Source organism: Phocoena phocoena, chromosome X (genome assembly GCF_963924675.1).
Source record: "Phocoena phocoena chromosome X, mPhoPho1.1, whole genome shotgun sequence".
Taxonomy (NCBI): Eukaryota; Metazoa; Chordata; class Mammalia; order Artiodactyla; family Phocoenidae; genus Phocoena; species Phocoena phocoena.
Genome location: NC_089240.1, coordinates 16,143,670 through 16,156,422, shown reverse-complemented (window position 1 = coordinate 16,156,422; position 12,753 = coordinate 16,143,670). Strand labels below are relative to the sequence as shown.

The 12,753-nt window shown below is 47.4% G+C and overlaps 1 protein-coding gene across 1 annotated transcript in view; it reads left to right on the top strand.

Moving 5' to 3' along the window:
* Positions 1 to 4,898: 4,898 nt before the first annotated feature.
* The window catches only part of MAP3K15 (mitogen-activated protein kinase kinase kinase 15), a 147,793-nt gene continuing 139,938 nt past the window's right edge, over positions 4,899 to 12,753 (top strand). Inside the window, 1 exon segment of the mRNA XM_065900522.1 lies at positions 4,899 to 5,259. Within this exon segment, the coding sequence (XP_065756594.1) occupies positions 4,899 to 5,259 (361 nt within the window).

Sequence of the window (12,753 nt, the reverse complement as noted above, 5' to 3'; positions counted from 1 at the left end):
CCTGCTGCAAGTGGGCAGCCTGGAGCGGGCCTAGAGTGGAGAAGGGAGAAATGCTTTTCTTTTTAATGTTGAAACTTTTAAGTCTTCTCATCTTAAAAGAATTTTAGACTTTTCCAGAAAAAGTTGCAAAAATCATATAAGGAGCGCAACACAGGACAGAGATCTCAGAGAAAGGGGAAACAAATAGAGCCCTGCAATTTCCCAGTTTACGGGCCTGAGAGAGTTTCCAGGCCATAGAACAGAGAAAGGGAAGCCGAGGGGAGCCCAGTTATCATTCGAAGTTGAGCTTATGGAGCTGGAATGCCAACGAGGCCATGGTTTGAGTACTCGGGAGGAGAAGGCTGCACAGAGTTCCAGAGGTGTGTAGATCGGGAATCTTCAGTAGAGTACGGACCAGCACCCGTGTGTAAAGAAAATACTCAAGGCTGGGGAAAGAACTACCTGAACGGATTAGAGGGACCGATCCTTGGAGGTCCCACAGGGCCCAGATAGTTTCTGTTTCCACTGGCCAGAATGGAAAAACTTCATAAATCCCAAGACATTGGGTAGAATATTCAGAGAGGCATTGCCTCAGTAGTAGGGATTAATTACCCCTAGCCTAAAGGCTGCTCTGATCCCATTTAAAACAAAGCTTAAAAGGAAGCCTCAGAAGGATCAAACTATTTCCAAATAACTTAACTGTGTCCCAGAACAAAGCTCAAGAATATTTATAGGAATACAAAAATACACAGTACTCATTAAGGTAAAATTCACAATGTGTGGCATCTAATAAAAAATTACCAGGCATGCAAAGAAGCAGGAAAAAAATGACCCACAATGAGGAGAAAAATCAACCAACAGGAAAAGATCCAGTAATAAAACAGATAATAGTATTCATAAACAAGGATATTAAAACAGTTATTATAACTCTATTCTATACCTTCAAGAAGATAGAGGGCAAATGTGAGAGCAGAATGGGTGGTTGATTTAGGGGTGACATAACTGTGAGTTCAGAGACTGCAGGCTCATACCTAATGACTTGGTCTTTCCATTCCTATCTATTTGTAAGTGATAGTCTTGTTTGTTCCATCATCTATTCCATCTACAACATGTCATAGAGGGGAATAACTTACTATTTTAACTAAATCTTATGAAGTCCACCTTTTTCTCACAATCTACTTGCTCACTCATGGTGTATAATTAAAACATGCTATGGGGACTTCCCTGGTGGTGCAGTGGTTAAGAATCCGCCTGCCAATGCAGGGGACACGGGATCGAGCCCTGGTCCGGGAAGATCCACATGCCGCGGAGCAACTAAGCCCGTGCACCACAACTACTGAGCCTGCGCTCTAGAGCCCGCGAGCCACAACTACTGAACCCGTGCACCACAACTACTGAAGCCCACGCACCTAGAGCCCGTGCTCTGCAACAAGAGAAGCCATCGCACTGAGAAGCCCACACACCACAACAGAGAGTAGCCCCCACTCAACACAACTAGAGAAAGCCCGCGTGCAGCAACAAAGACCCAATGCAGCCAAAAATAAATAATTTTTTAAAATAAATTTTCACCTATATTTCATAAACTAGTATTTTACATATAATCTATGCTTAATGCTTCTTATGAGTTTCATCCACCCTGTTTGTTTTTCTTGTACTTTATGGCAGATTATAATAATCTATGTCCATACAATATTCATAGCATCTATACACAGGTATATCTGTCTATAGACATATCTGTCTATCTACTTATAACATAATGGCAGGGACTTTGGCTGTCTTGTTCACTATGATAACCTCTGCACCAAGGACAGTGCCTGACACACAATAGATGCTCAAGAAATCCTTGTTGAATTACTACATATGTTAGAGTTTTTCCAAATACATATACTATTGTGCAACCTGGTTGTTTCCCTTTTGTCACTATTTGCTTGGCCCTTGGGTACACTGTATTTTCTTAGGAAAAAAGTAATGAAATTGCCACTCAAGTGGTAACTAAAATATTTACAGTGTGAGTCAAAGAACTAACTAGTGGGACCACAACTGGTATGAATAAACAACCTAAAATAAAATGGAGGAAATGAGAAGAACACCTAGATTTAATCTTACTCTTTAGCTACAGTGCCTCTACTCTATTCTTCAATTCCCTGTGCCAGTCCAAATGACATCTCTGCACTGGGGCAAAGTGTTTTCCAGGATGTGCACTTAGTAAGGGGCAAGGCGCAGGTAAGAACAAACAATTGTTCAACTAAAAGGAAAAGACTAATCCAGCATTTTGCAATTTCCTCATCAGTGGGGCTGGGGCAGGGGAGGTAGGAAGGACATTGGGAGAAGGGACTGGGACATGTTTCAGGTGTGCGAATTACTAGAAACAATGAGAAGGTGGGCTGTGCATGCCAACTGTGAGGAAGGCACCTGCTAGCCAGGTTCTTTACTCGGCAGGGGTTGTGTTTAAAGAAAGATATTATTCAAGCGAGAATTCACACTTCCTATGAGTCTCACTTAGTCAGCAGGGCCTAGTCAGAGCTGGAAGAAACATAGGAAGATTGAAGTGCAGGCAACAGCAAGACATTGGCAAGCAATTGTGAAGTGGCCATCTCTGCCCTTCTGAAGGCTGTGCCAGCCATTGAACTAATCTCAGATGAACAGGCATATTAGGAAAATTATTATTATGCATTACAAGGTTACAAAGAAAATGTGTCCTTTTATAGTATCGTACTTTTTAAAAAAATCTTAGAAGTGTTGGAAGTTTTCTCTAGATTCCCTCTTCCTAATTCTGGCCTGTGTGTTTTTTCAGATTTCCTCAGAGCCCATTTTCCATTCATTGGCTACAAAAGAGGTTGCACATTGATATCACTTGTGAAATTGCTAATTTCTACCAGGACAGGAATTAGAATTTCTCCAAAGATTTATGCTGGTGGTTTCTGCTTTCTTTTGGGGGTGAGGTAGAGGGATGGACTATATTATTGCTGAAACATGAAGAGAAGGCAAAGTGTTGTTTTATAAGGTAAGTCCTATCCTGCTTGTGTCAAAATAGCTTGTGATATGCTGTAAAGGACACCATCAAGAAAGTAAAAAGATAGCCCACAGAAGAGGAGAAAGTATTTGCAAATCACATATCTGATAAGGGCCTTGTATCTGTAATATATAAAGAGCTTTTGCAATTCAATAATAAAAAGACAAACATCCTGTTTTTAAAAGGGTAAAGGGTCTGAATGGACTTTTCTCCAAAGAAATGATGCAAATAGAGGATAAGCGCACGACAAAATGCTCAACGTCATTAGTCTTTAAGAGAAACGCAAATCAAAATCCCAGTGAGCTATCACTTCACTCCCACTAGGATGGCTATAATCAAAAAGACAATAACAAGTGTTGGTGAGAGTGTGGAGAAGTTGGCATGCTTGTACACTGCTGGTGGAAATATAAAATGGTGGAGCCACATTGGAAAGCAGTGGTAGCGTCTCCAAAGCTTAAACATAATGTTGCCATATGACCCAGAAATCCCATTTCTAGGTATACACCCAGAACAAATGAAAACCTCTATCCACACATTGTATGATTCCATTTATAGGAAATGTCCAGAACAGCCAAATCTATAGAGACAGTAAGTAGATTGGTGGTTGCCTGGGGCTGAGGGGTGTTGTGGGAGGTGGAGAGAGACTGTTGTTGATGAGTACTGGGGTTTGCTGGGGGGTGATGAAAATGTTCTAAAACAGTATGATGATGGCTGCTCAACTCCGCGGATAAACTAACAACTATTTAAATGGGTTAATTGGATGGTTTGTGAGTTATATCTCAATAAAACTATTATTAAAAATGAAAACGGGCTTCCTTGGCGGCGCAGTGGTTGAGAGTCCGCCTGCCGATGCAGGGGACACGGGTTCGTGCCACGGTCCGGGGAGATCCCACATGCCGCAGAGCAGCTGGGCCCGTGAGCCATGGCCGCTGAGCCTGCGCGTCCGGAGCCTGTGCTCTGCAACGGGAGAGGCCACAACAGTGAGAGGCCCGCATACCACAAAAAAAAAAAAAAAGAAAAGAAAAAAAAAGAAAACCACCAAAACCCCAAAACCTTGTGACAACGTCCAGTGCATCCTACCTTTTAAATATATACAAGTACTACCTGCAGTGGTAATACTACTTTTTAATACTTGGGCCTAAAATCGTGAGGCGGGTAAGATCCAGAGTAAAGAGCCCTTTGGGTTCACAGCATTTCTTCGATCCGGCAGGCAGGCTACTTGGAGTCTATTTTCCAGGCCAACAAAATTTGATGCTGGTGCATCACGGTGTTTTCGTCAAGGTCACAGTGAAAGTCAGGACAAGCGGGTCTCCAGGGCATGAGCTCAGGAGGGCCATGCTCTTGGCAACTGGGGACAAGAAGTACAAACTCAGAGGTATTTTAAATAAGCATCTTATCTCGATTCTGGGTTAACATTACATCTGTATTTAGTTTGGAATTGAAGATTTACATCCAGCTGGCGCTTTGAAAGAGCTTTTACTCTCCTTGAAAAGCCTCAAATTGTTTTGAGGGAAAAAATGGGACTCCTAAGGCTGGAGGGACGGCAACAACAGCAAAACCCTGAAATTCGTGAATCCGCCCTTCTTAGGGCGCTGCCCGGGGGGAGGCGGCAGGGGGCGCCCGGCGGGCTCCTGCCCCGCCGCCCTTCCCGGACCTCCCCCCGCCCTCCGCTCGCCCTGACGTCCGAAGACCCCGCCTCTCCTTCCCGAGCCTTCAAAGGGCGCTCAGGGGCTGCGGGGCTGGGGATTCTGCGTGTAGCCGAGGGGCCCCGCCGTCGCCTGCCCGTCGCGGGGCCACCGGCGGGCGCTGGGTTCCCCAGCACCCTTCCCGCGTCGCAGGAGCAGGTGCCACAGCCGCCGGCCACTCGCGCGGAGGTGGGACAAGGAAGGGCGCGCAGGGACGCCACATGGAGAGCGGCGGCGGGGCTCCCCCGGCTGGGGAGCTCGGGGTGGCGGCCGAGTCCGCACAGTGCCCGCTGCCGCCGGGGGACGAGGGCGCGGCGGGGCCGGCGTGGCCGCTGGAGCCCGAGGGGGCGGCCGAGGGCGAGGGGGCTGGAGGCGAGGGCGGGGGCGGGCCGCGGCGGGCTCTGCGGGCCGTGTACGTGCGCAGCGAGAGCCCCCAGGGTGGCGCGGCCGGCGGCCCCGAGGCGGGGGCGCGGCAGTGCTTGCTGCGGGCCTGCGAGGCCGAGGGCGCCCACCTCACCTTCGTGCCCTTCGGGGAGCTCGACTTTGGGGAGACAGCCGTGCTCGACGCCTTCTACGACGCAGGTGAGGCGGTGTCCCCTTTCGCCCCCACCCCACCCCTCCTAGTTTTCCTTATCTTCGCCCACGCCACCGAAGCACCAGCTCTTCTTCCCCATCCTAGCACCAGCTGACTCTTTCAACAAGACCGCCCCACGTTTTGGGGAGGGCAGAGTAGGTAGCCTTGTACCCTTTACAGGTAAGAAAACAGAGGCCCCTGGCATTCCTAGTTCTTTATTCAGTTTTCTTAAACATCAGATGATCCAAGAAACAGCCTATAACCCAGTCGAGGCTGAGTTCCCCGCCCTCCACTAGTTATTCACCTGTTAGTTTCTCACTCCTGTGGGTCCCAACCCTGGCTACACGTTAGAATCACCTGTGGGAGCTTTTCAAACTCCTAATGCCCAGACTGTATCCCAGACGAATGACATCAGAATCTGAGGCCTCAGGCTTGTCGAATGCTTCCCACATGATTCCATTTTTCAGTCAAGGGTGGGTAATGGTCTATTACAATGGGGGATGGGGGGAGGGGGCGTCTCTTAGAAATGCCCCGGTGTTCTTCTGCACACTTAACACAGATTGACAGTGGGGCTGTGCTCTACTACCAGTGTGACAGATATATTTTATCCTGTAGCGCACAAACATTCCCGGCTTCAGGATCTCCTCCGTTGCCAGAACGGGACACTCAGCTCACTGTAATAAGTGTGCCAGAAGAACCCAGCCTTAAATCAGTACTTTTGATTGGCACGAGGTCCTCCAGGTGTGGCACTGATTGTTGCCGGGCTGTTTTCCTTACCGAACCTTTGGAAGCTATGTGACAAGCCTCTGGCACTTGGGTGATGCTCACAAGCATTGTGGGACAGTAGTTCACCTGGGAGACCCTGTGCCTTGGTTTCTCCACTGGTCAAACAGGAGTAACATGCCTGCCCTGACCCCCAAAGCTTGTGAGAAGGTAAATGGCGGCGGCCACACCGTGCTGATGAGATGGTAAGCTAGCTTTATTACCATCCATTCTTTGCCGGGATCTGTTTTCTGCAGAGCAAATCCTCCCCAGCTGGGAGCGGGGTGGGGGAGCGGGCTTGTTTAAACAAGTGGCTGCTGGGCCTTTGAAAACACTCCCTGGATGTTTCTGACCGCTCAGAGTAGACTCTTCAGCGCAACGTCTTTTTTAGAAAAGTTGTTCAGGAGCCCATTTCACCTGGAACCACTCAGTTTTCTCGACTTCTGTTCATTCTCTGCTGAAAATGGAGTATGAACAGACTCTTCTCTGAATGGTTAAATGTCCATTTGGCCATTAGGCACAGCTGTAGCCTCCTGCCTGCTGGTGCCGACTCTGAAAATTGGCGTGTGTGTGTGTAAAACAAGCCTTCATCTACTACCAGGACCCCTTCCTTCTGGTTGGGTGCGAAGATTCATTCAAGCAGAAATCTTGGGCTTTCAATTCCAGAGCTACACAAAGAGCACATGACCTTTTCTTGTTCTGGGTCCTGATTGCCTAGAATTTTCAGCTGCAGTATGTACCTCCTTTGGTTGACCTTGGCCTGGTCTTGAATAAATCGTTTTTCAGTACATCATCATAACTAGTAAGTTCTTTTCATAGGTTTGACAAACAATATACGAAACTCCAAGAAGTCGGTTCACGGATTTAAACAGACACCACGCCCCCACCCCGGCTTCCTAATCTCTGCCACTCACAGCTTTTTGGTGTCTCCACCAAAAAGATATAAATCTGTCACTTTGGCTTTTTTGCAAAAGTTCTACAACCTTGCTCTCCAAGAACTGTTGAACTGTCCCAGGTGTGTTTCGGGCGGGGGGGTGGGGGTGGGGAATCGTAGATGTGAAATTTAAGCACTTCCCATCTCCTGTTGTCATAATGAGTCAAGGCTGGGTTGGATCGTGTTTTCCATCTCCTTGTGCAGTTTTATGTGGTCCTTTGTGGGTCTGAATAGGAGGTTATGTGCCACCAGTGCCTGGGTGATTTGATGGGCTGCAGGAGAGCCATCAACCCATGCAAGGGGGCACGTGGGCACTGTTGTGAAAGAAAACCGCCATAAGCCATGAGGGCTGAGGAGCATCTCGTTGGCTTTTTTTTAAAAAAAAAATTATGGTAAAGTGTACGTAATATAAAATTTGCTGTTGAAACCTTTTTTAAGTGTGGATTTCAGAGTCATTAAGTACAGTCGCACTGCTGTGCAGTCATCCCCACTATCCATTTCCAGAACTTTTTCATCATCCCAAACAGAATCTCTGTACCCCTTAATAACTTGCCACTCCTCACTCCCCAGCCCCTGCTACCCACTGTCCTACCCTCTGTCTCCGTGAATTTGACTACTCTAGATGCCTCATATGAGTGGAATCATACAGTATTTGTCTTTCTGTGACTGACTTATTTCACTTAGCGTGATGTCTTAGGCTATGGTGAATAATGCTGTAATGACCATGGTGGATAAATTTCTGTTCAAGTCTCTGCTTTCACATTTTTGGGTGTATACCGGGACGTGGAATTACTGTGTCAAACGGTAATTCAAGGTTTAATTTTTTGAGGGACGTTCTTTTTACTTTTAGCAGAGGTGGTGCTCATCTCTGTGTGCCTTTGGCCCATAGAAGGACCTGGTTTTTTGTTTCTTTTGGGTTTTTTGTTTGTTTGTTTTTAACATCCAGCATCCATCCTCAAAGATGAGAGTCTTGTTCAGTAAAGCTATCAAATTCAGCAAGTGAGGGTCAATCACTCGGTTACTTCTAGGATTTGGAGAACGAAACATGTCTGTCTTTTTTTTGTTTTTTAGAAGAAACCGCCTTTTCTGAATATGCCTTGGCACCTTTCGTTGAGGTGCCCGTTTCTCTCCTTGAACAGAATTCATAGTCACGACTTTAGCTAATGTACTGTGTGTGTTGGGTGTGTTTGCACAGAGCAGCCTCCTCTGCTTCCTCGGGTGCATGCTGTGTCTCCCTCCTGGAGGTTCTCAGTGCTTGTGAATATATGGAAAACTCGGACATCCTACAGGAAGGAAACCTGGGTAACTCTGTCTCATGCTTTCCCAAACATTTTGACCACAGAAACTGTTCTCCCAGGATGCTGTAGTTGAATACACTTATTGTGGTTATTGAGTTAGCTATTAACTGCTCCAGTGACAAGAACGGCCCCTTTGATCAGGACCTGGGACTCAGGTGAGCTTCCCATACCTGATGTGCCTGACTCTGCCTGCCCTCCCTCCTCTCTGAACCTCACACACATGCTACTTTCCTGACTCGGGGGCCCTGCTTCTGATTTTTTTTCTTCAGCTATGTTCACAGTGATTTCAAACGTTGGGAGGCATTGCCACCTGCAACAGGAAATCCTTGCATTTCCTGAACATTGATTAAAAAACCAAGACATCAGTCTCCAGGTTAGTTACTTGACTTCGCTCTGTCCTGATGATTCCCCTTTTCTGGCAGGAGTCATGTGGAGGATGCAAAGTGTGGCAGAGGTAGCTGGGTGGTCGGGAGATTGATGCTCCTCCTTGTTGCTGGGAAGCAGGGACTACATTTTCCAGCACCCTTTGAGTCTGTGTGGGCCATATAACTAGTTCTGGCCAATGAAATGTGAGTATTAGTCATGTCTATCACCTTGGGCCAAGGCGTTGGCATATCTGTAGATCTTCTCGTGCTCTCTCATCCCTTTCTGTGGTCTCCGTGGGGCCCTTGGAGGCTGGCTGTAGAAGATGGCAGTAGCACATGATGGAAGGTACCTGGATCCCTAAACCACTCTTTTGAGGATAGCTGTAGGACCAGAATCATCCGCTTTGGATTTTGCATAAGCAAGAGAGAAGCTTTTATTTAGTCAGGCTCCTAAGACTTGGGGGTGGTTTTTTTTTGTTTGTTTTTTTTTTTGCGTTACGCGGGCCTCTTGATGTTGTGGCCTCTCCCGTTGCGGAGCACAGGCTCCGGACGCGCAGGCTCAGCGGCCACGGCTCACGGGCCCAGCCGCTTCGCGGCATGTGGGATCTTCCCGGACCAGGGCACGAACCCGTGTCCCCTGCATCGGCAGGCGGACTCTCAACCACTGCACCACCAGGGAAGCCCTGGGGGTGGTTTTTATAGTGGTAAGAGAGTGCAACTTGGGTTATGAAAATATAGCCCAACTGCTAGAAAGTTGTCTCCTAGGGCATGCCTTTCCAAGAGAAAGTCAGGTCATGTGTCATCTCATGTAATGGACTGTCACTGGTAAAAATATATGCCAGTCGTGGGGCCCCTCACTATGCTGCTGTGGGCCAAGAAAATGGAATGGAAATGCTTGGGCCATCCGGTTCATACCAGCCACGGGAGGAGACATTCTAGCTTCTTCCCTGGTTTCACTGGTTTTGGAGGCTAGGTAATTTTTTCCTTTTGTATTAAATGATACTGGAGTGATTCTGTTAGTTTTTATCCAACAGTAAGATTGGGAGTTTTGCAACAAAAAAGGATATATAATGGTTTAAAATAAGGCCAGCTCTAGTTCCATTCTCTGCCCTTCATGTGGGTCGTGTCTCGCTTCACCTTCTATGATGTTATTCATGGATTCTTCGTTTGCTTGATGCGTTGTGTGGCATAGAGCGTGCCCACCAGGCTTCCGTCGAGTCTTCCACATTGCCTAATCTCCTTTGCAGTTAGCTGGGGTTCTTTTGACGAGTCCTGGCCAATGAAATGTGAGCAGCATCAACAAGTGTCACTTTGAAAGCGACTGAGAGTTAGATGATACGCCGCCTCCATCTCTCTTTGCCTCTGTCACGGCAAACTTGAAGGTTGTGTGTTCAAGATGGCAGTTAAGCCCCTGGGATTTGGGGGATTTGTCTCACGTGGCAGCATCGCCTAGCTCATCCTAATATAGCATGCCGTGCGTTCTGCTAGAAATGCCTGAATGTGTCTCTCAGCTGACTTTAATGGGCTTAATCCACAGGTGCATTGGCTCCTGCTTAAGAAAGAGACTTAGGGTCTTCCCCGGTGGTCCAGTGGCTAAGATTCCACACTCCCAATGCAGGGGGACCGGGTTCAGTCCCTGGTCAGGGAACTAGATCCCGCATGCTGCAACTGAAAAGGTCCCGCATGCCGCAGCTGAGACCCGGCACAGCCCAATAAATAAATAAATATTAGAAAAGAAAAGAGAGAGAGAGAACGACTTAAAGGCGTCTTAAGACTTCTAATAATTTGGTGCATACCCTTTCCTCACCATTCTGGAAAATGCACGAAGTTCCAAGAAAGACAGTCCTGTGGACACATGGCTGTGGTGGTCGTAGAATGCACGTTTGGTGTGCCACCTATACATGGTCAGGAGACTGGCCAAATCTATCAATATTTCCAGCAGAATGTAAGGGCGATAGTTAGACATTGCCTTCCCTTATGTAAGTAAACTTTGATGAGGGAAATCATCGATTTAGCAGTTCACGTCAGAAGCCTAGGAGTCATTCTTGACTCCGTCCTGTCCCTCGTGGCCAAATCCAGCCTGTTGCTTCCAAATGGTTCTCAAACCTGCTTCCCTTCTCTCTACCAGGGAAGTGTGCCTCTGTCATGGCAAACTTGAAGGTTGTGTGTTCAAGATGGCAGTTAAGCCCCTGGAATTTGGGGGATTTGTCTGATGTGTCAGCACAGCCTAGCTCGTCCTGACTAACATAGCGTGCTGTGCGTTCTGCTAGAAATGCCTGCCACCATCTTGGTCCAAGCATTGGCTTCTCTCACCCGGCTTACTGTCAGCAGCTTTGTAACTGGTCTTTCAAGGTTGGGCCAATCTCGGTGCATTCCAGTCCATGTCATCTGCTTAGAAGCCACCGTATCCTGGCACCCTCCACCACCTGGCAGTCCTCCTCTGCCCAAAGCTCCCTCAGCCTTCGCATCTCAGGTCTTCACGGAAGCCTTCACGAACTTCTGCCGCCCCCCGCCATCAGTTGTACGCACACTGTGGTTTTCTTTCCTAGCAAGTAACACAATTGCGATTAAATAATTATTGATTTAATGGTTGATCTTCTGCCAGACAGTGAACTCTTCAATGGCAGGGAACCAGATGCACTTTTCTTTGCTACACTTTGGGTGTTTCCTAGGAATATGTATCCAGCTCCTTTTTAGAATAACTCTCAGTGGACACAGATGACACTTGGTTTCTCCTGTCGAGATGAAGCAGAGTTTGTTGGGCGCCCTCAGGAGGAAATCAGAATGTGGTTTCCTGTAGAAACCAAGTTGAAAATGGTGGCCAGGCATACTGCGATTGTGATTTTATTAAAAATACGGTACATCCTAACGACACATTTCTGGGTGGTACATATGTAATAGAAGAGAGTAGAAGAGCTCACACGGGCCACACTGGAATGGAAACAGTGGTTTGGATTGTGTGCTGGGCAGACTGGTTCTTGTTGTTTGTCCACATGTTCTATAACGTTTATTTTCTATAATATAAATGTGATTTTATTTCAAGCAAGTGCAGTAGGAGATTAAAGATGGGGCTGTAAGTCAGAAGCCTTCTCCCACTTTTCCTCTCTCCCTGCCAGCCGGCTCAGGCAACAATGGCTGTACATCCAGGGACCCGTGCTGCACGTGGCTGCTGGCTTGCCCAGAGGGGCCCTTCCCTGAGCCTCCTTCCTTTTGAACCACTTGTACTGCTACTGACTCAGCATTGAGCCTGGAACTTTCCTCAACTTTTAGTCACGTGAACTGACTGATGAGAGAAGCGTTGCACCTGTAGCATTGAATTGAGGCCTTGCTGTTGGAGCCTTGAGTGCATACAGTGGGTAGATAGATGTTTGTGGACTGGACCACTGCATTACTGGCTGTATATTATTTGTTATGCGGGAAAATGCATGTTCAGTTCCCAGTCGTCAACTTACAGACGTATTTTTGGAATACAAGCCATAAACTATCTTTTAAAGCCTTCTAAGTGTCAGGCTTTGAGACAGGTGCCGTTTAAATCCCGGTCAGACAGTGTAGGCGGGAGAGGACTGAACTCTTGAAAAGCAAGCTGGAAAGCTTGTTGTTTGCCAGTCCCTTGAACAGGTTTTGAGCTATTGGGTGTGACAGGGCTTGGCAAAAACGCCTGGCGGTTATGGGAGCTTGGTTGGTGGTGGGGAGTTGTAGAGCAGAAAGGAGTCAAGCGGCAGACCTTGGCAGGAAGCAGAGTTCACTCAGGAGCTGGGGCTGCGGGAGAGCAGCCCAGCGGCCAGGCGGAACTGGACACGGAGGGGCAGGGGGAGAGCGGGAGCATTCGATGTAGATGGGTTTTTTTCTTCAATTTTTTTATTATGGAAAATTTCAAGCATGTGCATTACGCAGCTTCAACAATTATTAACATTCTGCCATCTTTATTTCTTCTTGACCTCTCCCCACTCCCCACCCCGTACTTGATTATACGTTTCAAAATTGTTAGTGTAAAAATGTATATACATTGAAATGCACAAATCTTAGTTGTACAACTTTGAGAAACGACTAAACCTAGGTAAGCAAATCCTATCACAGTATAGTTTCCATCTGCCCAGAAAGTTGCCTATGTCCCCTCCCACTCATTCCCCTTTCTACTCCCAT